Source organism: Mobula birostris, chromosome 1 (genome assembly GCF_030028105.1).
Source record: "Mobula birostris isolate sMobBir1 chromosome 1, sMobBir1.hap1, whole genome shotgun sequence".
In the NCBI taxonomy this organism is placed as follows: domain Eukaryota; kingdom Metazoa; phylum Chordata; class Chondrichthyes; order Myliobatiformes; family Myliobatidae; genus Mobula; species Mobula birostris.
This window is the reverse complement of record NC_092370.1, coordinates 153,860,429-153,887,127: the sequence shown is the minus strand read 5'-3', so window position 1 is coordinate 153,887,127 and position 26,699 is coordinate 153,860,429. Positions and strand designations below refer to the sequence as shown.

General features: G+C 47.4%; 1 protein-coding gene across 1 annotated transcript in view; it reads right to left on the bottom strand.

The window, feature by feature from the left end:
* The window catches only part of crip2 (cysteine-rich protein 2), a 51,925-nt gene that overhangs the window by 4,199 nt on the left and 21,027 nt on the right, over nt 1-26,699 (bottom strand). The window contains exons 2-6 of the mRNA XM_072264287.1: nt 20,016-20,110; nt 18,432-18,489; nt 17,769-17,912; nt 14,819-14,887; nt 14,472-14,566 (exon numbers count right to left, since the gene is read on the bottom strand). Coding sequence (XP_072120388.1) covers nt 14,472-14,566; nt 14,819-14,887; nt 17,769-17,912; nt 18,432-18,489; nt 20,016-20,110 — 461 coding nt within the window. The remainder of the gene's footprint in view (nt 1-14,471; nt 14,567-14,818; nt 14,888-17,768; nt 17,913-18,431; nt 18,490-20,015; nt 20,111-26,699) is intronic.

Sequence of the window (26,699 nt, the reverse complement as noted above, 5' to 3'; positions counted from 1 at the left end):
AGATGAGATTGCTGGGGCCTTGGCCAATATCTTTGTGTCCTCTCTAGCCAGAGGCAAGGTTGCAGAGGACTGGTGAGTAGCTACCATTATTCAAGAAATCAAGGGATAATCTGGAAACTATAGACCGGTGAGGCTCACATCAGTAGTAGGGAAATTACTGGAGAAAATTCTTAGGGATAGGATTTATGAACATTTGGAAAACCATGGTCTAATTAAAAAGAGCCAACATGGTTTTGTGTGGGGCAAGCCATATCTTACTAACTTGATTGGACCTCTTTGACATTATGACAAGGGTGATTGATGAAGGTGGAGCTGTGGATGTTGTCCATGTGGAATTTAGTAAGGCATTTGTCAAGGACTTTCGTGAGAGGCTCATCCAGAAGATTAAGAAGCATGGGATCCATGGTGAATTAGCTGTTTGGATTCAGAACTGCTTGCACACAGAAGGCAGAGGGTAGTGGTTGAAGGGACTTATTCTAACTGGAGGTCAGTGATTAGTGGTGTTCTGCAGAGATCTGTACTAGGCCCTCTGCTGTCTGTGATGTATATAAATAAAACTGGATGAAAATGTAGATAGGTGCATTACTAAGTTTGCAGATTGGTGGAGTTGTGGATAGTGTAGAAGACTGGCAAAGAATACAGCATGATATAGATCAGTTGCAGATAGGGGCTGAGAAATGACAGATGAAGTTTGTAAGGCAAATGCAAGGAAACAGTTAACTATTAAGGGGAAGATCCTTAATAGTGTTGCTGAGCAAACAGATCATGGGATCCAAGTTCATAGCTCCTTCAAATTGGCTACACAGGTCGATAAGGTGGTTAAGAAGGCTTATAGAATACTTGCTTTTATTAATTGAGACACTGAGTTCAAAAGTCAGGAAGTTATGTTACAACTTTATAAAACTCTATTTAGGCTCCCTATGAAGTATTGCATACATTTGCGGCTGCCTGATTATAAGAAAGACGTCGAGGTTTTGGTGAGGGTGAAGTAGTTTACCCGCATGCTGCCAGGATTAGAGGGGGCATGTTGAGGTTGGACAAACTGGGTTGTTTTCTCTGGAGCGGCGAAGGCCGGAGGAAGATCTGAGACTTCATCAGATTATGAGAGACACAGAAAAAGTAGACAGAGGGTTCAAAACGTCTAATACCACAGGACCTGCACTGAAGGTGAAGGGGGTAGGTCAAAAGATGATGTGGGGGATTAAGTTTTTTTTTAAAAAACACACAGAATGATGGTGCCTGGAATGCACTGCCTGGGTGGTGGCAGAGGCAGGTACATTAGGGCCATTAAAGAGACATTTAGACAGACACATGAATGTGAGGGTAATGGAAGGATATAGACATTGTGTAGGCAGAACAGATAGTTTAGATGGCCACTTGATTACTTGGTTTGGCAGAACACTGTGGGTTGCAGGGCCTGTTCCTGTGCGTACTCTTCCCTGAACCACACTCCTCTGTCACCTTACCACCTGATACACTTGAATAAGGTTACTTCTCATCCTTCTTCAAATGAGGAATATAGACCCAAACTATGTAGCTTCTCTTGACAGGCCAACCCTCCTTTATACTGTCTCTGAAGATACTGTGTGCCAAAGCATTCACGGTGTGGCCTCACCAACACCCTGTACAACCTGCAGTCTACAACACTTACACCCTGCAGTCTCCCCATGTACATAATAATCCACTATTTGATCCCGAATACCCAATGGTATGACCTCACACTTCCCACATCACTCAGTCTCACTACATCCAACTTAATGACACCCCACACACACGAATGAGTGTTGGGAGACCGGTGGGATGGATCTGACAGCCACTGCAGGGCTTCAGGCATCTTCTGCTGGGTGGGAACGGGCTACTACCACATTCCCTCTATCTTCATCCATCACCACCACCGCTCCCTGCCGAGCTGCCACAAGCAGAGCTGAGCAGACTCACCAAGGCTGGCTTCCCAATTCTCTTCCCGTACCTGTTCAGTGTCCCGTCAGCTACTTCTGTGATCCTCGTCCACCCACAGTTTGATTATTTCTGAGTTACTAACAGTTCCCAGGTGCAGAACCCTGCCATAACCTGGGGACTGCTGATATGTCCCAGTGTTCTCATCACTATATATTCCCAGCTTCCGCCCTAACTGCGTGCCCACGACCAGTGCTCATGGGTTCTTAGAAACACTCTATCATTTAGTGCAGACTGGGGGCAATGAACCAAGTAAATTGCACCTCCCCCAGTCCCAGGGATCCATTCCCCACAGCTCCCAGCTCACCCAGTCCCAGGGGTCCATTCTCACAGCTCCCAGTCCCAGGGGTCCATCCCCCACAGCTCCCAGCTCACCTAGTCCCAGTACAGGAAGAGGTGGCTGGGGTTTACAGTTACCACTGACCATTCACACAGTACAGGAAGAAGTGGTTGGAGTTTACAGGTACCACTGACCATCCACCCAGTACGGGAAGAGGTGGCTGGGATTTACAGGTACTGGAGGCCGTTCACACAATACGGGAAGAGGTGGACTGGGATTACAGTTACCACTGACCGTTCAACCCACCCGGTGGGGGTGGAGCTCATATTCCCTTATGACACAGGTCAATAAATCTGTCTTGTTCAACTGGCTGGCCTTGTGGTGAGAGGCAGTTGCCTCTTCATTGCCTCTGGAGTAGGTGACCTGGCTTGTGGATTGCCTGTGTGGGATGCTAGGCTTCTGCAAGGACTGATCTACCCCCCCATCCCCGATACTTAGTGACATTACCACTGCCCGTGACCAGAAGCACAGCGGGTCGGCTGCACAAACACCATGGCTACAAGAGCAGTTCAGGGGCTTGAGATCCCACAATTACAAACAGCTGCACTTCAAACTTGCTTTGTTGGAGGAGATGGGAAGGGGGGGAGACTCTGCTTCCTGTTACAGTAATGGCTGAGGGGGAGAGTATGGCACTATCCTACAGTTAGCAGGAGGGTAACCGCCAAAAGCTGGCTACTGACACAGGGGAAACATTATATTCATCTTTATGTGGTGCTATCCGATGGCTGGCTCCTTTGTCTGACATTGTAGCTTTTCAAAAGGGATAGATATTCTTTATGGTAACTCAGATGCCACAAGGGTGTGACTGGGAGAAGGCTCCTTCAGGAAGACCAAGACTTTAGACAGCATGGGAAGAAATTTACTAAAGAGCAGGAGGCTGAGGGGATCTGATGGAAGCATTTAAAAATCAGGAAGAGTATAGCAAGCCTGGAGCGAGGAACTGTCCCACTGGAGATGGGAACCGTGTGAAAGCCCTAGAGGGGGCCAGAGGGCAACGTATCGAGTGGTGACAAGAGACGCTGGGACCTGGAGCAGCTCAGTGCGTTGGAGCAGCTTCTCTGGAGGGGAATGGAGAGTTGACCCTTCAGCTGGACAGATGGCGTTTTCAGCTGCGTCTCGACCCAAAGGGTCCACTGTCCAGTTATCTTCCACAGATGCTGCCTGACCGCCAAGTTCCTCTGCTAGTTTGTGTTTTGCTCATACATCAGGTGGTTGGGATTAGAAAGCACTGCTGGATGGGGTGAGGATTCAGTCATGCCGTCTACAAGGAAAGCACTTGCAGAGCTGGACAGCGAATTGCAGGCTGCCCACAGCCTCTGGCTTCACTATTTTCAATTAGTTCTTAAATTCCATCCAAGTTTTAAAGCATGAACCACCGATCCTTGGAACATTCTGGCAAGCAAGTGTGGTTGGTTTAAACAGGGTTGGCTGGACTGTTCCAAAGAGTGGTTGTAGACGGGTCATATTCTGCATGGAGGTTGGTGACCAGTAGTGTGCCTCAGGGATCTGTTCTGGGACCCTTACTCTTCGTGATTTTTATAAATGACCTGGATGAGGAAGTGGAGGGATGGGTTAGTAAATTTGCTGATGACACAAAGGTTAGGGGAGTTGTGGATAGTGTGGAGGGCTGTCAGAGGTTACAGTGGGACATTGATAGGATGCAAAACTGGGCTGAGAAGTGGCAGGTGGAGTTCAACCCAGATAAGTGTGAGGTGGTTCATTTTGGTAGGTCAAATATGATGGTAGAATATAGTATTAATGGTAAGACTCTTGGAAGTGTGGAGGATCAGAGGGATCTTGGGGTTCGAGTCCATAGGACACTCAAAGATGCTGCGCAGGTTGACTCTGTGGTTGAGAAGGCATACAGTGCATTGGCCTTCATCAATTGTGGGATTGAGTTTAGGAGCCGAGAAGTAATGTTACAGCTATATAGAACCCTGGTCAGATCCCACTTGGAATACTGTGCTCAGTTCTGGTCGCCTCACCACAGGAAGGATATGGAAACCATAGAAAGAGAGAGGAGATTTACAAGGATGCTGCCTGGATTGGGGAGCATGCCTTATGAGAATAGGTTGAGTGAACTCGGACTTTTCTCCTTGGAGCGACGGAGGATGAGAGGTGACCTGATAGAGGTGTACAAGATAATGAGAGGCTTTGGTTGTGTGGATAGTCAGAGGCTTTTTCCCTGGGCTGAAGTGGCTAGTACGAGAGGGCATAGCTTTAAGGTGCTTGGAAATAGGTATGGAGGAGATGTTAGGGTTAAGATTTTTACGCAGAAAGTGGTGAGTGTATGGAACGGGCTGCCAGCGGTGGTGGAGGCGGAAACGATAGGGTCTTTTAAGAGACTCCTGGATAGATACATGGAGCTTAGAAAAATAAAGGGCTATGGGTAAAGCCTAGGTAGTTCTAAGGTAGGGACATGTTCAGCACAGATTTGTGGGCCGGAGGGCCTGTATTGTGCTGTAGGTTTTCTATGTTTACTGAACATGAGCAATGTCACAGAGCCTGGTACACAAAGGGTCAATGGATTGGAGTGATGCAGGATCATCTCTAGATGTAAGCTGACATCAAGATGCCAGGTGATATTTATTTTACCATCTGAATACACATTAATGGTGTTCTAGGAATTATATTTGAGGCTGTCAGATCGACCGAGTTCTCTCACTCACTGAAGCTCAACACTTTTTTACAGCTGAGCTTTCTGTAAGCTGGGTCGGCCCTGGAGAACAACGCACGTCGTTGTGCGGAGCAGGAAGCTTAATTTCCTTCACCACTTCCCCAGTCAGCAGAGTCAGGGCTGGGACAGGGGATTTTTAGAACACCAGGCCCAGGAGGTTACACTGTGTTAGAGGTCAGATGTCACAGCTCCAACATCTTGCTTGTTCTTTTAGAGACAGCCAAAGAATTGTACAGGAGAGAAACAGACCCTTCGGCCCATAGTAACATCCCTATCTACACGAACACAAGAGATGACGGAAATCCGGAGTAAAGCATACAAAGTGCTGAAGGAGCTCAGCAGGTCAGGCAGCATCTATGGAGAAGAATAAAAAGTCGACAGTTTGGGCCGAGACCCTTTATCAAGACTAGAAATGAGGGGGATGAAGTCAGAATAAAGTAGGGGGAGGGGAAGGAGTACAAGCCGGCAGGTGATAGGTGAAACGAGACGAGGGGGAAGGGGGTGTGTGGAGGAATGAGAAGCTGGAAGGTGATAGGTAGGAAAGGTAAAGGGCTGAAGAAGAAAGAATCTGACAGGAGAGGCGAGTGGACCATGGCAGAAAAGGAAGGAGGGGCACCAGAGATGATAGACAGGTGAGAAGAGAAGGGGTAAAGAGGGGAACCAAAATGAGAATAGAAAAAGAAAAGGGGGGGGGGGGAAATTACTGGAAGCTGAAGAATTCAATGTTCATGCCATCCAGATAAGGTTACCCAGGTGGAATATGAGGTGTTGCTCCTCCAGTCTGAGAGTGGCCTCATCATGGCAGAAGGCATGAAATGACATGCCGGAATAGGAACGGGAAGTAAACTAAAATGGATGGCCACCAGGAAATCCTGCCTGTTGTGGCGGATGGAGCGAAGGTGCGTGACAAGGTGGTTCCCCAGCCCACGCCAGGTTTCGCCGATGTAGAGCAGGCTGCACCGCGAGTGCCAGATACAGTAGATGACTCCAACAGACATGCAGGTGAACGTTGCCTTACCTGGAAAAGGCTTTGCACTAAACGAAACTCTGGCCACCGCTTAGTCACGGAGTCACAGAACAAGGAAGCAAACCCTTTACCTCACTGAGTCTGTGTTAACCACCAACCATACATTTACACTGATTCTACACTACTCCCATTCTTTATTCTCCCCACATCCCCATCAACTTCTCCCAGATTCTACTCTGCATTTACAAACTGGGGGGAATCTGCAGCAACTAATTAACCTAACTTGGGATGTGGAGGAAAACTAGAGTTTACACCCAGGGGAAACCCACAGTCACAGACAGAACGTTGTTATTGCTTTTCCTTTTGAAATACCTTGATGAAATCAGAGACTATATGGGTGATCAGCATTGACTGGTTGGGCTGAAAGGCCTGTATCCATACTGCATTTCTCCATGACCCTATAATAAACCTATATGTAGAATGGCCCATCTGGGTAGCATGCAAAACAAAGGGTTTGACTGTATCTCAGTACATGTGACAATACTATACAGCAGAACATGCAAACTCCACATGAAAAGCACCCGAGTTCAGAACTGAACCCAGGATGCAGTAGCAAGTGGCCCTACCCAGTTGTCACAGGGGGATTTGTGGAACATCTCCAGCATTACTGCAGTACCCCCACTTTGTGATTATCAGTCTGGAAGTCCCTATGGTGCTTAATGTAGTTTCACAAACAATCTGCTCTAGGGAGGGAAGCTCAGCTCAGCTCAGTTAACCCATGCAGCCCTCACTGCACTTCCGCAATCATCAGAGCCTGTTTGTTCTAACCACATCTGTCACAGGAGCAAATTAGGCCATTTGGTCCTTCTAGTCTGATCTGCCATTCCATCATGGCTGGTTTAATTCATATCAACCTCATTATCCTGCCTTGGACACCCTTACCAAACATATAAATATTGTAATATATATGATACGTGTGTGTATGTGGTGTATATAGATACAGTGGCATGCAAAAGTTTGGGCACCTCTGGTCAAAATTTCTATTACTCTGAATAGCTAAGTGAGTGAAAGATGAACTGATTTCCAGAAGGCATAAAGTTAAAGATGACACATTTCTTTAATATTTTAAGCAAGAAAACTTTTTTATTTCCATCTTCTACAGTTTCAAAATAACAAAAAAAGGAAAAGGGCCCGAAGCAAAAGTTTGGGTACCCTGCATGGTCAGTACTTAGTAACACCCCCTTTGGCAAGTATCACAGCTTGTAAACATTTTTTGTAGCCAGCTAAGAGTCTTTCAATTCTTGTTTGGGGGATCTTCGCCCATTCTTCCTTGCAAAAGGCTTCTAGTTCTGTGAGATCCTTGGGCCACCTTGCATGCACTGCTCTCTTGAGGTCTATCCACAAATTCCCGAAGATGTTTAGGTCAGGGGTCTGTGAGGGCCATGGCAAAACCTTCAGCCTGCACCTCTTGAGGTAGTCCATTGTGGATTTTGAGGTGTGTTTAGGTTCATTATTCTGTTGTAGAAGCTGTCCTCTTTTCATCTTCGGCTTTTTTACAGACGGTGTGATGTTTGCTTCCAGAAATTCCATGAAATTCTGCACCCTGTTTTTCTCCAAACATGCCTTTGCTTATTGCGGCCAAAAAGTTCTATTTTAACTTCATCAGTCCACAGGTCTTGTTTCCAAAATGCATCAGGCTTGTTTAGATGTTCCTTTGAACCTTTTGAATAGTACTTTTATGGCCACAATGTGCAAAGGTATGTTTGGAGAAAAAAGGGTGCAGAATTTCATGAAAAGAACCCCTCCCCAACTGTTAAGCACCGGGGTGGATCGATCATGCTTTGGGCTTGTGTTGCAGCCAGTGGCACGGGGAATATTTACTGGTAGAGGGAAGAATGAATTCAATTAAATACCAGCAAATTCTGGAATCAAACATCACACTGTCTGTAAAAAAGCCGAAGATGAAAAGAGCATGGCTTCTACAACAGGATAATGAACCTGAACACACCTCAAAATCCACAATGAACTACCCCAAGAGGCGCAAGCTGAAGGTTTTGCCATGGCCCTCACAGTCCCCTGACCTAAACATCATTGAGAATCTGTGGATAGACCTCAAAAGAGCAGTGCATGCAAGACAGCCCAAGAATCTCACAGAACTAGAAGCCTTTTGCAAGGAAGAATGGGCAAAAATCCCCCAAACAAGAATTGAAAGACTCTTAGCTGGCTACAAAAAGTGTTTACAAGCTGTGATATTTGCCAAAGGGGTTGTTACTAAGTACTGCCATGCAGGGTGCCCAAACTTTTGCTTCGGGCCTTTTTCCTTCTTTGTTATTCTGAAACTGTAAAAGATGGAAATAAAGTTTTCTTGCTTAAAATATTAAAGAAATGTGTCATTTTTAACTTTATGCCTTTTGGAAATCAGTTCATCTTTTACTTGCTTAGCTATTCAGGGTAACAGAAATTTTGACCAGTGGTGCCCAAATTTTTGTATGCCACTGTATATAGATAGAGAGAGAGAGACACACACATACACTTTATGTAACTCAGTTTTTCTTTCTCTATATTTATTTATCTATCATGTATTGCACTGTACTGCTGTTGTAAAGTTAACAAATTTCATGATATATGCAGGTGATATTAAATCTGATTCTGATCAGGAACCTATCAAATTCTGCTTTAAATATACTCAATGACTTGGCCTCCACAGCTGTCTGTGGCGTTGAATTCACCTCCCTCTGGCTAAAGGAACCCCTCCTCATCTCTGTTCTAAAGGGACATCCTTCCATTCTGAGATTGAATCCACTGGTCTTAGACTGCCCCACTACTGGACACATCCTCTCCATGTCCACTCTAATTAAGCTTTTCAACGTTCAATAGGTTTGAACGAGATTCCCCCTCATTCTACTATACTCCAGTGAGTACAGGTAAGAGTCATCAAACGTTCCTCATATGTAACCGTTGCATTCCAGAGATTAATCTCATTAAGCTTATCTGCAAACTTTCCAATTCCATCTCATCCTTTCTTAGATACTAGGCCCAAAATTGCTCACCATATTCCAACTGCAGTCTGACCAATACTCCATAAAGCCTCAGCATTACATCATCGCCTTTATATTCTGGTCCTCTTGAAATGGATGTTAAAATTACATTAGCCTTCCTTATCACCGACTCAACCTCCAAGTTAACCTTTACGTAATTCTGCCCCAGAACTCTCAAGCCCCTTTCCACCTGATTTCTGAATTTGCTCCCCATTTACAAAATAGTTTATGCCTTTATTTCTTTTACCAAAGTTCATGACCATTCAGTTCCCTACATTCCATTCAGTCTGCAACTTCTTTGCCCATTCTCTAATGTCCAAGCCCTTCTGAAGACTCCATGCTTCCTCAACACTACCTCCTCCTCACCTATCTTTGTATCATCCACAACCTTGGCCACAAAGTAATCAATTCTGTCATCCAGATCATTGCCATACAACGTGGAAAGAACGTATCCCAATATCGACACTTGTGGGAACACCACCAGTCACCACCAGCCAACCAGAAAAGGGCCCCTTTATTTCCACTCTTTGCCTCTTGCCAGTTAACCAACCTTCTATGCATGCTAATACCTTTCCAGTAATCCCATGGGCTCTAATCTTGTTCAGCAGCCTCATGTGTGACACCTCATCACAGACCCTCTGAAAATTCAAGTAAACAACATCCACTAACTTTGCTTTGTCTATCCCACCTGTTATTTCCTCAAATAATTCCAACAGATCTGTCAGGCAGCAGGATTCTTCCTAGAGGACAACCTATATTATCATGTGCCTCCAAGTATCCCAGAACCTCATCATAAATAATGGACTCAAACATCTTCCCAGCCACAGAAGTTGAGCGAACTGGTCTTTTGCCAACCTCCCTCTTAAAAACTGGAGTGACATTTGCAATTTTACAGTCCTCTGCAACCATTCCAGAATCTAGAGTTTCTTGAAAGATCACTAGTAATACGTCCACAATCTCTTCAGCTATCCTTTTTCAGAACACCGGGGTGTAGTCCATTGGGTCCAGATGACCTATTTACTTCCAGTTCTTTCGACTTTCTCAGCACTAACAATGCTGTCAAATATACTCACATCTGCCCTGACCCTGACACACACAAACTGCTGACATAATGCTGTCAAGTATACTCACATCTGCCCTGACCCTGACACACAAACTGCTGACATAATGCTGTCAAATATACTCACATCTGCCCTGACCCTGACACACACAAACTGCTGACATAATGCTGTCAAATATACTCACATCTGCCCTGACCCTGACACAAACTGCTGACATAATGCTGTCAAATATACTCACATCTGCCCCCCCCCGACAGAAACTTCTGACATAATGCTGTCAAATATACTCACATCTGCCCCCCCAACAGAAACCGCGGACATAATGCTGTGAAATATACTCACATCTGCCCCCCCGACACAAACTGCTGACATAATGCTGTCAAATATACTCACATCTGCCCCCCGACAGAAACTGCGGACATAATGCTGTCAAATATACTCACATCTGCCCCCCCCGACAGAAGCTGCTGACATAATGCTGTCAAATATACTCACATCTGCCCCGACCCTGACACACAAACTGCTGACATAATGCTGTCAAATATATTCACATCTGCCCCGACCCTGATACAAACTGCTGTCAAATATACTCACACCTGCCCCCCCGACAGAAACTGCTGACATAATGCTGTCAAATATACTCACATCTGCCCCCTCAACACAAACTGCTGACATAATGCTGTCAAATATACTCACATCTGCCCCCGACACAAACTGCTGACATAATGCTGTCAAATATACTCACATCTGCCCCGACCCTGACACACACAAACTGCTGACATAATGCTGTCAAATATACTCACTTGCCCCGACCCTGACACACACAAACTGCTGACATAATGCTGTCAAATATACTCACACCTGCCCCCTGACAGAAACTGCTGACATAATGCTGTCAAATATACTCACATCTGCCCCCCTGACACAAACTGCTGACATAATGCTGTCAAATATACTCACAGCTGCCCCAACCCTGACACAAACTGCTGACATAGTGCTGTCAAATATATTCACATTTGCCCCCCCGACAAAAACTGCTGACATAATGCTGTCAAATATGTTCACATCTGCCCCTGACACAAACTGCTGACATAATGCTGTCAAATATACTCACATCTGCCCCCACCGTGACACACACCAACTACTGACATAATGCTTTCAAATATACTCACATTTGCCCCGACCCCGACACACTCAAAACTGCTGTCATAATGCTGTTGTCTTCCATCGTAAGAGTGGTACAAATTGTCCTCCATTCCTTTGCAGCCTATTATTACCTTTCTAGCACCATTTCCCAGTAGTCTGATATCCGCTCTTGACTCTCTTTTACTCTTTATAAATCTGAAAAACCTTTTGGTATCCTCCTATATTATTGGTCAGCATATCTTCGTATTTTATCTATTCTCTCCTTATTGCTTTTTCCCTTGCTTTCTGTTGGAGTTTAAAAGCTCCCCAATCCTTGAACTTCCCACTAATATATTTTTTGCCCTCAGTTTTGCTTTTATGCTATCGCTGTCTTCCCTTGTCAGCCACGGTTGCCTCATCCTCTCTTTAGAATGCTTCATCTTTGGGATATATCTGTCCTTCAAAGTGCTGATTGCACAACCTCCGACTCTGACTCCAGGTCGGGTGTTCATGCTCTGCCGCTGGGACCCCCATCTCCCCTTCCCTCACCACCACTGCACGATCCGTCTCTCTCAGGTCCCACCACCAGCTCTTGGGTCCTCGGAGACTCCATCTCACCCCACCATCCCAAACCTCCCTTCTCCTCAGATACTACCAACCCTCTTACTGAGGAACGTTCTGTCCTCAGTAAGGGTCTCATTTCTGTTTCCATGCCCACACTTGAGATCCACGCCTGTCATGACGCTGAACTCTTCTTCCACCGCCTCCGTCTCCAAGCCTACTTCTTTGGCCAGGATTTGCCACCCCGCACCAATAATCCCTTCTCCCATCTTCAACTCTCCTCCTCTTCCAGGACACCCCGCCCTGGTCTTCTGCCTGCTCTGGACCTTTTCATTGCCAACTGCCGACGGGACATCAACTGTCTCAATTTCAACAGTCCTCTCTCTCTCCAATTCCAACCACTCCTTGTGCACGCTCGACTCTCCAATCCCTCTGCACCAATCTTAAATTCACCAAACCCGCAGATAAGGGAGGTGCTGTAGTAGTCAGGCATACTGACCTCTCCCCTGCTGAGGCCCAACGCCGACTCTCAGACACCTCCTCTTACCTACTCCTGGTACAGGACCCCACTAAAGAACACCAGGCCAACGTCTCCCGCACCATCACCAACGTTATTGACTCTAGGGATCTCGCATCCACTGCCACCAACCTCATGGTTCCCGCACCCTGCGCCTCCCGTTTCTACCTCCTGCCCAAGATCCACAAACCCACTTGTCCAGATAGACCTATTGTTTCAGCTTGTTCCTGCCCCAATGAACACATATCTGCATACTTCAACTCTGTTTTATCCCCCTGGTTCAGTCCCTTCCCACCTACATCCGTGACACTTCACATGCTCTGGATCTTTTCAATGATTTCAAGTTCCCTGGCCTCCATCATCTTATTTTCACTATGGATGCCCAGTCCCTAAACACCTCCATCCCCCGCTAGGAAGGCCTCAAAGCTCTCTGTTTCTTTCCGAACACCAGACCTAACCAGTTCCCCTCCACTAACTCTCTCCTCTGTCTAGTGGAACTTGTCCTCACTCTAAATAATTTTTCCTTTACTTCTCCCACTTTCTTCAAACAAAAGGAGTAGCCATGGGCACTTGTATGGGTCCCAGCTTTTTGTTGGCTACATGGAACAGTCTATGTTCCCAGCCTACACTGGTGCCCATCCCCCACTTTTCCTATGCTACATCGGCAAGTGCATTGGTGCTGATTCCTGCATCCATGCAGAGCTCGTCAACTTCATCAACTTCACCTCCAACTACCTGGTCCATTTCTGACACCTCCCTCCCCTTTATCTCTAGAGACAGCTTATCCACTGATGTCTATTATAAACCCACGGACTCTCACAGCTACCTGGACCATACCCCTTCCCACCCTGTTACCATCCCCTTCACTCATTTCCTCCATCTCCGCCGCACCCACTCTCAGGATGAGACTTTTCATTCTAGAATGAAGGAGATGTCCTCCTTTTTCAAAGAAAGGGGCTTCCCTTTATCCACCATCAACGCTGCCCTCAACCACATCTCTTCCATTTCACACATGTCTGCTCTCACCCCATCCTCTTACCACCCTACCAGGGATAGGGTTCCTCTCATCCTCACTTTCCAGCCTACCAGCCTCAGCGTGTCCAGCACATAATTCTCCCTAACTTCCACCACCTCCAAAGGAACCCCACCGCCAAGGACATCTTTCCCTCCCCACCCACAGGGATTGCTCCTTACTAAACTCCCTTGTCCATTCGTCCCTCCCCGCTGATCTTCCTCGTGGCACTTATCCTTGCAAGCAGAACAAGTGCAACATCTGTCCCTCCAATGTTCCCAGAAACTCCAGTCATTGCTGCTCTGTCATCATCCCAGATGGTGTCCTCTTCCCATCAACTTTGGCCAGATCCTCTCTTATGCCTTTGTATTTCCTTTTACTCAATGCAATACCAATATAACTGACTGCAGGGTGAATTCTGTCATATTACGCTCACTGCCTCCTAAGGATTCCTTTATCTTTAGCGTTATTAGGAATGATGCATTTGCAGAACAGCTAAGTGGGAAATGTCCATGCCTGCCAACCACAAGGACAACTGGACCAGGAGGCTGGATCCTGGGGAACTCAGAGACACACGGGGCTTCCCCATCACCAACACTGCATCACCACTAGTTCGCAGGCTGAAATATTGTGGTCTGTTGCCGCTGCTTTACCCTGAATCAATGGAACACAGCAATGCCACCGAGCCAACGCTCCATACAACCGTCAGACACAAGTCCTGCTGTCACCAGACTTCTGAATGGACGAGATGAGCTCTCGACCTCACAAGCTAAATTATGATTCTGAACTTTATCATTTACCTCAACTCTATTCTTTTGGTAGCCTTTCTCTTTATCTGCATTGCTATTGTTTTACCAGCTCAAAGCATTGCGTGATAATTTGATCTGTACGAACAGTGTGCAAATCAAGCTCCACAATGCATCTTGGTACGTGTGACAATAATGAAACAACAGCAACATACTAAACCTCAGAACCAGCCAGCTCTGTCTCTATCGGCTCCACATTGACTTGCTCTCTCTCTGTCCACTTACAGGCAGTTGCAATGAGCCTGACACGCTCACAAGTCCCGTGCCCACTTCTGTGTCTGGCACAAGTCCCGTGCCCACTTCTGTGTCCTGCCCCACTGTGGAGACGCGGCCCTTGCCTTTGCTGCTACTCGTGCTGAATCTCACACTGCATGTTCGGCTCGGCTTGGCTCGGCCCGGCCATCCACTCACCTCTGCGTGGCCGCCTGGGTTCAGAGTCTTGTTGCAGCGCTCACACCGCAGACAGGGGCGGTGCCAGTCCTTTCCAAGCGATGTCACCTTCTCGGCTGTGGACAGCAACAAAAAGCAGCAGTTTTACACAACCAATCCCTTCCACCTACAACCACATCCCCACGCCGAGGCAGGCAGGTGAATCTGCCAGTTGAAGGGCCAAAGTTGTGAGCGTGCCCTTAGTAGCACAGGCTCTGGGGAGAGCGGACTGCATCCCCGAGCTGGGTTCTCCACACTCCTGCCAAGTCCTGCCCTCAGCTGGACAACCTTGAAGTTGAACAGATGCTCAAACGGTACAATGGACTCACCAAAGTAGACCTTCTTCTCACACCTCGGACAGATGTTGGGCTCCCCGGCAAACGTGGTCATGCTCGAGGCTGAGGATTGTAGGAGAAGGCTAGTCAGTCTCACCATCAGCTGAACTCACTACCTGCAATTTCAATGCTGCACAGGCTTTGTACCCTTGAAGTAGGAAAAGGTCCCTGATCTCTGCACTGCCAAAGGATGGTTGGCACTGAGGACAAGGCAGGCAAATGCCATCAGAGAGGAAGGGCTTCTGGCAACTATGAAAGGGGAAATGGAAAGAAGAGTGAAGAATGTGCTCAAAGTAAATTTATTATCAAACTACATATGCCACCATATATAACCCAGAGATTCGTTTCCTCATGGGCAAACTCAGTAAATCCAATAACCATAATAGAATCAATGAAAGACCACATACAATAGAGAGGACTAGTGTGCAAAAGACAACAAAAGAAAAATAATAAATAAAGAAGCAATAAATATCAAGGATATACTCACATTCAAGACTCTTCATCTCATGTTCTCAATATGTATTGCTTATTTATTTATATTATTATTATTGTTTTGGTGCCTTGTTGGTGTGGTCTTTCATTGGAGTTATTGAGTATGCCCGCAAAAAAATCTCAGGGTCGTACACTGTGACATACGTGAATTTTAAAATTTGAACTTTGAAGAGTTCTTGACAGAGAGTCCATGGGTTGTGGGAACAGTTCAGTGATGGGGTAAACAGAGTTGAGTGAAGTTATCCCCTCCGTTTCAGGAGCCTGATGGTTGAGGCATCATAACTGTTCCTGAACCTGGTGGTGTGAGTCCTGAGGCTCCTGTACCTTCTTCCTGATGGTATCAGCAACAGGAGAGCATGACCTGGGTTCTGGAAGTCCCTGATGATGGATGCTGTTTTCTTGCAACAGCTCTCCGTGTAGGTGTGCTCAATGGCGGGGAGTGCTTTCCCATGATGGACTGGGCCGTGTCAACTACTTTCGGTAGCATTTTCTATTCAAGGGCATTGGTGTTTCCATACCAGGCCACGATGTAACCAGTCAATATATTTTTCACCACACATCTATATAATTTTCTTGAAATTTCAGATGACGTGCCCAATCTTTGCAAACATCGAAGGAAGTAGAGGCACTGTCATGTTTTCGTCATAATTACACTTAAGTGCTGAGTCCAGGTCAGCTGTTCTGAAATGATAACACTGAGGAACTTAAAATTGCTGAGCCTCTCCAGAGCATTCCAGCCCTGTTGTATTTCCTTGCAACACCATAGGAACGTGGGCCAAGGCTAAGGAAATTAACTGTGACTGCACTGACCCTTACCAATTTTTACAGCTACACAATAGAACGCAACCTACCTGGATACATCATGGCTTGGTATGGCAACTATTCTACCTGAGACTGCAGGAAACTGCAGAGAATTGTGGACACAGCTCAGCACATCTCCCCTCCATGGACTCTTGTCTATACTTCCCGCTGCCTCAGGAAAGCAGCCAGCAAAAACCCTCCCACCCCAGTCCTTCTCTCTTCTCTACCAGCCCATTGAGCTGAAGCTTGAAAACATGCACCATCAGATTCAAGGACGGCTTCTATCCTGCTGTTGAACAGCGTCCTTGCACAATAAATGACCTCACAACCTACATCGTCACGGCCCCTGGTACCTTATTGTCTATCTGCAGTGCACGTCCCCTGTAAAGGTACTGCTATATTCTGTAATCTGTTATTGCTTTTCCCTTTGTGTTACCCTGATGTACTAATGTTTGTAAATGATCTGTATGGATGGCTGGCAAGGCAGAGGTATCTCAGTACACGGACAATAACAAACCAATTACTAATTTAACAGGCACGTGTGAACTGGTGTACTTAGGAATTTAAAACAGGGCACTGCTTGGAGTGTCCACCTGTGGTGTGGTTACACAGAGACCCAGGGCTACAAGTACATAGGCAGACAAGATGGTGTGGTGGAGACCACTTGTCTTCATTGGTCATGGCACTGAGTACAAGAGATGACAGGGCTGCACAAAATATTGTTGAGACTGCACTTGGAATACAGTGTACAGTTCCCACTGTCATCACAAGATCACAAGACAAAGGAGCAGAAGCAGGCCATTCGGCCCATCGAGTCTGCTTTGCCATTCCACCATGAGCTAAACTATTCTCCCAACTAGTTCCAATTTCCGGCTTTTTCCCCATATCCCTTGATACTCTGACTAATTAGATACTTATCAATCTCCTCCTTAAACACCCTCAATGATCGGGCCTCCACAGCTGTATGTGGCAACGAATTCCACAAATCCACGACCCTCTGGCTAAAAAAATTTCTCCTCATCTCTGTTTTAAATGGGTACCCTCTAATTCTAAGACTGTGGCCTCTTGTCCTGGACTCACCCACCAAGGGAAACAGCCTTTCCACATCTACTCTGTCCAACCCTTTCAACTTTCGAAATGTTCCTATGAGATCCCCTCTCATTCTTCTATACTCTAATGAATACAGTCCAAGAGTTGACAAACGCTCCTCAAATGTTAGCCCTGCATTCCAGGAATCATCCTCGTAAATCTTCTCTGAACTCTCTCCAACATCAGTACATTCCTTCTAAGATAGGGGGCCCAAAACCGCACACAGTATTCCAAATGAGGTCTCACTAATGCCCCATAGAGCCTCATCAACACCTCTTTACTCTGATACACTATTCCTCTTGAAATGAATGCCAACATAGTCATATTGTAATACAGATAGAAAGACACCATAGGAAGGTTGTGATTAAGCTGCAGAGAGTGCAGAAAAGATTGACAAGAACGTTGCTGGGACTGGGGGGGCTCAAGTGAAAAGCGATGTACATATGATAAATAAATCTAAATCTCCATCTGAAATTAGACCCCACCCCCCCAGCGGAATGAAAACGTGAACAGGCTCCACCACATTACTGGCGATGAGCAGCATGGAGCTGGACCACTCTACCTTTGCTGGGGCCCCGGACGGGAGCTGCAGTCTTCTTCACGGCTGCTGTGGGTGCTGAACCCTCGGGGGCCGGGGCTGGCTGCGTGCCCGATGACGGAGGGGGCTGGTCATAGATGTAGGAACCAAAACCGCCAATGTTGACACCTGTGAACAGGAAAGAGCAAATGCAGGTACAACTAATGGGGTTACAGCAGTCTGACTGGCACTCTGTTCCTGAACCCAGGGAGTGCCGATGGGGCGAGCAGGGGAGCGAGATGGGTCGCATTACCAGGGAAGGTAAGGAACAGCTCTGTGATCCCCACAGATCGGGAGTGTCCTGACTGGGGACCTGATCTGCAGGAGCGGGAGAGCTACAAACAACTGGAAGCAGCTCTACACGCAGGGAATACTAAGGAATGAGGTCTGGTAGCACCCCTCCACCAGGGCAGGAGGGCATTCCACTTTCACTAGCTCGGTATGTTGGGGTGCATTATGCACATCCCCATCCACATACATCCAATGAATTAGGATCTGGGAGACAGCCGGACATGGGACGGGGGAGAAGGGCGAGGCAGACCCGAGGTGTCACTGGAATAGTTTTCTTCACGTCTCTGATCCTCACTCTCCGGTACTGGGGATCCCCAGGAAGCTCACCGCACCCGGAGACGGGCTGTCCACACTCACCCTTTGGTCCAAACAAGGTGGCGTAGCACGGCTTGTGGCAGTAAGGCTTGTCATCATGCTGTGAGGGTAAGGACACAGGCAGTGTGAGTAGCTCGTAACCCCACCCAGAGCACGCCCTCCCTTCCCATCACCAGTCCTCTCCCTCTGCTCACCCCAACACCTCTCCGGCCACTCGGTTCTGACAGCTGTTGGTTTCACCCAGAACCTTCTAGATTGTCCTTCTTCCCCTCCTCCCAGCTTTTTACTCTGGCACCTTCCCACTTCCTTTCCGGTCCTGAAGGAGGGTCTCGGCTGTAGTTAAGACTGTTTACTCATCTCCATAGATGTTGCCTGACCTGCTGAGTTGCTCCAGTATTTGTGTGTGCATCAGAGTGACAGAGTGCTGCACAGCAGCCAAAACCAAGAAAAGATGCTGAGCACCGTCGTACAAAGCTTCCCTGTGAAGACCTGCTAAGGGGGTCAGCAGCCAGAGAGCAAGGGGGAGGTGACCTTTTGCAAAAAGTGCGTAACGTGAACATACTGCCCAGTGCCAGAGCCCACACATCATCTGACATCGAGTTTCCTAAAGAAAGGGATGCAGAGCATAGGACAGCACTGTAGCAGGTAGAGCCATTGCCTTACAGGCCGTGACCCTCAGTTTGATAATGGTCTCTGTTACTATTTTTGTTGAGTCTGTACCTACTCAGTGACTACTGGGGTATTCTCCAGGTGCTCCAGTACCCGCCGCCCCCCCGCCACCACCACCACATCCCAAAGAAGTCAGCATAGGTGGGTTAATTGGCTGTGGCTGGGTGAATGGTAGAAATGAGGGGAATGTAGACGGGATCAGTGCAGGTTATGTGTCAATGGGGTCAGGCTGTGTCTCTGTTAATGATAGACTGTTTGAACAAAATGGAATGTCTCTTTGGGTGTATGGAAGTCTCCACACAAACACCAACCTTGCCTTTCTTTCAGAGAGGTGGGTGATGCTAGGCTTGGGAAGCAGCTGCTGCCCACCCTGAATCCACAGCCGGCTGGGCCTGACAGGAGTATTTACCCCATGCAGGTGTCCACAACCCACGTGTTAGAGAGAAGCAGTGCATAGGACCAGCTGCTGCCTCACACCACCAGAGACACGAGTTCAATCCTGACCTCTGGTGCTGACTTTGTGCAGATTGTACGTTCTCCTGTGGCCACACAGTCTCCCCTCGCACCCCGCCCCCCGCACACAGCCCAACAGTACAACAATACGCAGTTCAGTAGGTTAACCAACTGCTGAAATTGCCTCTAACGTGCAAGTAGATGGCAAAATCTGGCCGGGGATGTTAGACAGGAATTGATGAATCGTGAGAGAGAACAGGTGACAGAAGAGTAAGTGGGAAAATGAGGTCTATGGGGGTGCATTGAGAGCCAGTATTTTTGATGGGCTGAATGGCCCCAGGTGCTGGGAGAACACAAATGTGTGTGACATGTGCCTGGGGGTGCAGTGAGGGCGACATGTTTTTGCCTGTTATGTCGCTGGTGTTTAGGGCAGCACTGGAGGTCCTCCACGTGCAGTGAGGGGAGGCACTCCTTCCTCCAGGCTTCCTGTAGAAGGATACTCACCGAAGCGTGACTGCCCGGTGACAGGATCTTGTTGCAGCGCTCACACTTCAGGCAGAACTTGTGCCAGTCCCTGCCCAGCGAGGTCACCTTCTCAGCTGCAAGAGGAATGCCAGTCAGTTAGGGGCCTCTCTTACCTCAAAATTAAACAAACTGAAAGTACTGTACAACTCAGCACCTCTCCAGGCAAGGTCATGGAGTACAAGAATTGGGATGTCGTATTATACCTGGGCAAGTTGGTGATGAGACCACACTAGGAGTATCGTGTCCTGTTCCGGTCACCCAGCTATAGGAAGGATGTCATTAAGCTGGAAAGGGTGCTGCGGAGGATATCACTGGCACTGGAGGGCCAGAGTTCTGAAGTGAAGCTGTAAAGATTATGATCGTTTTCCCTGGAGCAAAGGTGGCTGAGGCGTGACCTTAGAGAGATTTATAAAATCAGAGGGGGTTGGGGGGGGGGTCCATATGGACACAATCTTTTCCATGGGTAAAGTCATCTAAAACTAGAGGATGTAGATCAAGACAAGAGGGGAAAATTTTACAAGTGAGCTGAGGGTCATTTTTCCAGTGGGGTGTGTAGAGATAGGTACGTTACAATGTTTAAAAGCCATTTTAACAGGCTGAAATGTACTGTGGATAGGAAATGGGCTAAACTCAGGCAAATGAGGCTAGATCAGACAGCCTGGTCAGCATGAGTGAGATGGGCTGAAGGGCCTGTTCCTGCACTGCATGACTCTATACTCATTGCATCATCAACACAACACGTACCCTGACAACGCATCAATGCCACCTGTGTCCCCTCTCTAAACAACATACTCATCAGGTCTTTGAGAGGCTTTTACTCAGGATCCAGCCCCTCAGTGCCCAGTGTGCTCCTTCCCTGCAGAGCCTCTGTACAGTCCTGTACCCTGAGGGATGTGCCTGTCAGACAACATTCCCTTAGGTCGGCAGCTCTCAGATACGCCACAATACCTCGAAGACCTGCCGGCAGCAGTTGATGCTTATCTCAGCATGCATTACCTGGGAAGAGTCCACAGAGAATTTGTCAGCTGCTCAGGGTGAGCCTGATCTAGGGCCTACCTGTGCACGTGAGTTAGAGGCTACCCTGCACGTCGAAAGATATTTTATAACTACCTCAGTCTACTCCTCCTCTCAATGTACATCAAAGCCAACTATTCCCATTTTAAAACATCCATGTTTTCTCCTTTTAAAACACCCCCTGCCTTTAAGCACACTACTGCCTCCAACAGGAGTGGCGAAGGAAGAACCCCTCTCCCTGGTACCTTGACCCAACAGGCTGGCCAAGATGTTGCCCGCAAAACTGCATGAAAGGTCTGGGCTTACTGCTGACACCCTGACTTGGTGCTTGACAATGTACTGTGTACTCTGGCTCAGGCACAGCAAGATCTCACCACCGCACATGATCAGAGGTATTTATAGTACAGGCCTTTCAGCCCATTCTGTCTGTGCCAGCATGAAACCATTTCTGCTCATCTTACTTCCCAGACCTCAATCTCTAGTCCTGCATTCTAAACCCTTTCAAGACACTTCCCATTTATTCTGTTCCTGTTTCTTATCAAATCCTCCAGTCTCTGCACCATTTACATCAGAACATACGAAATAGGAGCAGGAGTCAGCGATTTGGCCCATCGAACCTGCTCCACCATTCAATCTGATTTGGCCGTGGACTCAGCTCCATCTGCCTGCCTTTTCCCCATAACCCTCAATTCCCCCCCATGCAAAAATCTCTCTAACTATCTTAAATATACTTAATGAGGTAGCCTCTATTGCTTCCTTAGGCAGAGAATCCCTTGGATAAATGACTCTCTGGGAAAAGCATCTCATCTTCATCCTAAACCTACTCCCTCCAATCTTGAAGCTAGGTCCCCTAGTTTTAGTCTCCCTTACCAGTGGAAACAACTTTCCTGCCACTATGGGATCTATCAGTTTCATGATTTTATGTGTTTCTGTAAGATCCCCTCTCATTCTTCTGAATTCCAGAAGTACGATCTCAGGCAATTCAATCTCTCCTTAGTTTAACCCCCTCATCTTTCCTCAGAGTACATCTTTCCTCAGGTGAGGAGATCAGAGCTGAGCACAAAACCGCAGGTGTGGCCTCACCAGTACCCTGTACAGTTGCAGCATAACCTCCCTGCTCTTAAATTCAATGACTCTAGCAATGAAGGACAACATTTCATCTGCCTCCTTGATAACCTGTTACACCTGTAAACCAATGTTCTGAATTCATGCACAAACACCCCCAAGTTAGTTATCTGTGGGTCATAGCAACAACTGTGATGTCACCAAGTGTATGTCCATTGAGTGAACTTCCCTTCCATCCCATTGGGATAAAGGGAGCTCTTTCTCCACCACCTACTAATGAAGAACCACAGCCCAAATGATCCACATGAACGACAGGGAGTTTGTGCTTTCAGAGTTCTTGAAGCTTGCTTATTTAGTTGGTTTGAAACATTTCTGTCTTTGATAAATGATTGATGCCTTTTTAGTTTGGGGCATACACCCCTGCTCTGACCAGTCGACGATGGAGAGACTGCCCGAGAAGAAGGTCGTCACTCTCTGAATGTCTCTGAGAGGGCAGGACTTGTTTCTTTTTATTCATTTTCTGGGAGGTGGGTGTTTCTGACACTGTTCACAACCATCCCAAACTGCCCTACCAATCCAGGGTCCGCTAGGTGCGAGGGATTTGGAGTCACATACAGGCCAGCAAAGTACGGTAGATATCCCACCCTGAATGATGGTAGTAAGCCAGAAGGGTTTGGCACCGGTCTGGTAGTCTTAGACCCACTGCTACTAATTCATATCTAGCTCTGCCTGTTTTTGTTTACAATTTCTAACACCTGTGTGTCCAAAAATCACTTGTACTTTTAAACAGAGCATTTTGAGAGCTCAGAAATTACTTCACAGAAGATTTTGTTTTAAAAGCCATGCATTTCAGATGTGGTCACCATATCAGCACAGGCCACATGGCTGCCAGAGGGCACAGAAAGATCCCAATTACACATCAGATCAGAGACGTTTACGGTGCAGGAGGCAGCCTTTTGGTAGCCAAAGAACATTTCTGTCACTCCCATTTACCAGTTTTCAGTTCCTAGCCCTACAATTTAAGGCTCAAGGACTCAGTAACATTCTTCTTGAAAGTTGAGAGGGCCACTGCCTTTCAGACAGTAGATTCCAGACCACTTCTCACCATCTCCCAAACCGCCCACTCCCCCAAACTATAATTCAATTTCTCTCTGACCTTTCACCACTTAATTTAAAACTGCCCCAGTTAACAAACAAGGGTAATCATTCTTCCCATTTATCCCATGTGTGCTTTTTTAACATTTTCACCACCTGAATTCCAGCTCTCCTCTGTCTCTCTCACACCAGACAAGATGCCTCTGGTGGGGACAGCATCTCCTCGCAACCCAGTGCCCCCACCATGTCTTTCGTGCCACAACATTCCTGAACAGTTGGTGCTTTTCTTCATCCTCTACTGCACAGCCAGCCTCAGTCACCAATGCTAACGTACACTCACACTCAATGCCAAACTCTGACAGTACTGACTCCTTCACTGAAACAGTCTCCGACCGACCTTAACATATCTGCAAGGCGAAGGTCCCACTGACCCTGCTCACCTGCATTAGGTCACCTGCCACCTCAGCACAGGAAACTGTGATTGCGACAGAGAAGGTGCAAAGGAGATGTACAGCATGAGAATAGACATAGTAGTAGTAGTCACAGTCATACTTTATTAATCCCGGAGGAAATTGGTTTTCGTTACAGTTGCACCATAAATAATAAATAGTAATAAAACCATAAATAGTTAAATAGTAATATGTAAATTATGCCAGGAAATAAGTCCAGGACCAGCCTATTGGCTCAGGGTGTCTGACTCTCCAAGGGAGGAGTTGTAAAGTTTGATGGCCACAGGCAGGAATGACTTCCTATGACGCTCTGTGTTGCACCTGGGTGGAATGAGTCTCTGGTTGAATGTACTCCTGTACCCAACCAGTACATTATGTAGTGGATGGGAGACATTGTCCAAGATGGCATGCAACTTGGACAGCATCCTCTTTTCAGACACCACCAGAGAGTCCAGTTCCATCCCCACAACATCACTGGCCTTACGAATGAGTTTGTTGATTCTGTTGGTGTCTGCTACCCTCAGCCTGCTGCCCCAGCACACAACAGCAAACATGATAGCACCGGCCACCACAGACTCGTAGAACATCCTCAGCATCGTCTGGCAGATGTTAAAGGACCTCAGTCTCCTCAGGAAATAGAGACGGCTCTGACCCTTCTTGTAGACAGCCTCAGTGTTCTTAGACCAGTCCAGTTTATTGTCAATTCGTATTCCCAGGTATTTGTAATCCTCCACCATGTCCACACTGACCCCCTGGATGGAAACAGGGGTCACCGGTATCTTAGCTCTCCTCAGGTCTACCACCAGCTCCTTAGTCTTTTTCACATTAAGTATTAAGCTGCAGATAATTCTGCTCACACCAAGTGACAAAGTTTCCTACTGTAGCCCTGTACTCAGCCTCATCTCCCTTGCTGATGCATCCAACTATGGCAGAGTCATCAGAAAACCTCTGAAGATGACAAGACTCTGTGCAGTAGTTGAAGTCCGAGGTGTAAATGGTGAAGAGAAAGGGAGACAAGACAGTCTCCTGTGGAGCTCCAGCACTGCTGATCACTCTGTCGGACACACAGTGTTGCAAGCACACGTACTGTGGTCTGCCAGGGTGCCGGCTGGTACCTACAAGGAGAGATTGGGTAGGGGTGGTCAGCAGTCTTCTCTTTAGAATCCAAGGGGCTGAGGGAGGCCTGATCGAGATGGTGAAGGACCCAAGCTGAGTAAATAGAAAGGTGAGAAACCGGGAGGCCCCATTATGTGTGTGCTCTTCACACACTGAGGAGGGCACTGCACAGACTGGGGCCCTGCAATAAATCTGTCAATGGATCTGCCAACAGCTTGCCGTTTCTGTGGGCTGGAAGGAGTGTGTGAGGCTGCTGCTCTACTTGGGGACTGCTTCCTCACCTTCTGGCTGCACTTCAGCCCCACCCTCTTCATACTTGATGGGGCAGAGTGGGAGGGGGATTGCTGGTCAACGTGCTTCTGGGGTTAGCCAAGTTAGCTATCCATGGGTCACAGGGACAGGCAGCTGTTAGTTATTGCTGTAGTACTGTACTTATAATACACTTGGTAACTAGTAACTAAACTCTGAAACTAGTAGCAAACTTTCCTCATTAATGCTCATTTGGGTGGGAGAGGGTGTAGGTGGTCGTGTGTGTAAACAAGGCCAGAGACAGCAGAGACAACTAGAATACAGTCTGTGCGAGGAAATGCCCACCACTGCCAACTCAAATCCACGCACCAGCTGGATTTACAAAGGTTCCCCAAACCCAAACCCTTGTCCTTCCCTGAAAATGGCAACAAACTATTCAAACCCAAGGCAGCTGCAGAATGGCTTTGGAGACGAGGTGGATCAGTGAGCAACAATGGAGTTTGAGGGGCTGATCAACCACCCCCCCACCGCCCCAGGGCTGCTACACCAAGGGTGTTGGCAAGGTGGGATCTTACTGTGCTCACGATGACTGCGCCTCTCCTGCAACAGTAATGTCTGTGGGAGTCACACCTCGTGTGACACAGTAACAGTCTCACCTCTAGATGTGTGCAGGAATGTGGGCAAAAGACAGACTGGAGAGGCCAGTCCGCAGAGTAAGCACATGTGACAACGTCTGGAGGCCCCAGCCCTGACCCCGCTGTTAAACATTTCACAGTAAAAGTGCTGGAGAAGACCAAAGAGTCCTATGTAGACAGGCAGGGAGGTTTCTCATGACGTGAAGGAGAGGACTATGATCCATCCTGAAATTCTTGCCCTGGTGTTGCCAGGAGGGAGAAGGGTGCAGTCAGTGCATTGGGAGTGTGGGCCTCCCACACCTAGATCATCGCCAACACTTTCCAAAGCCCAGAGCCCAGAGGTTTACTCAGTAGAGTGCCAGGGGAAGGGATAGAGCTCAGAGACGTGTACCCAGGTCTGGATCCACAACTCAGTAACAAAATAATGTGCCTCACTCTCCCAAATTTCTTTCCGATACAGAGGTGTACAGTGTGGGGAAGCTCAGATACAGGGGTCTGTCAGGTATCCTGGCCTTCACACCAACTTTTATTTAGAAACTAAACCTCACAACAGGATGTAGTCATTCATCATCTACAATAGTAGTAGACAAACAGAGGGAATAATGGAAGGAAATTGCTGAGGAAATCCGGAGCTTACTGCCCCAACTCCAATGTTCCAAGGACGAACCCTCTGGAGGAATGACGTCCTGCTGCCGAGGTGCAGAGAGGAGGAGAGACACAGTGGTTCTCCTCGGGTCCACTCTGATTCTTCTTTCTGTTACTACAAATCTTCAGCCCCTGCTGTTCACTATCTCTGCGTCAATTAGATCTTCCCCGTGTGAAAATACAACCCTTCTCCTCCAGACTAGTCAATCTCTCCTCTCTGCTACTATTTTCCATTTCCGCCAACACCAAGTCCTCCCTGCACCCTCTCTAGTACAATCACACATTTTTTATGAAGTTTGAGCAGAAATCCACACAACAGGGGTCCAGCTGTGACTGGTATAATCTCACTGTCCCCCTACTGTATGCCTTGACTAATCCGGAAAGTACACCATACC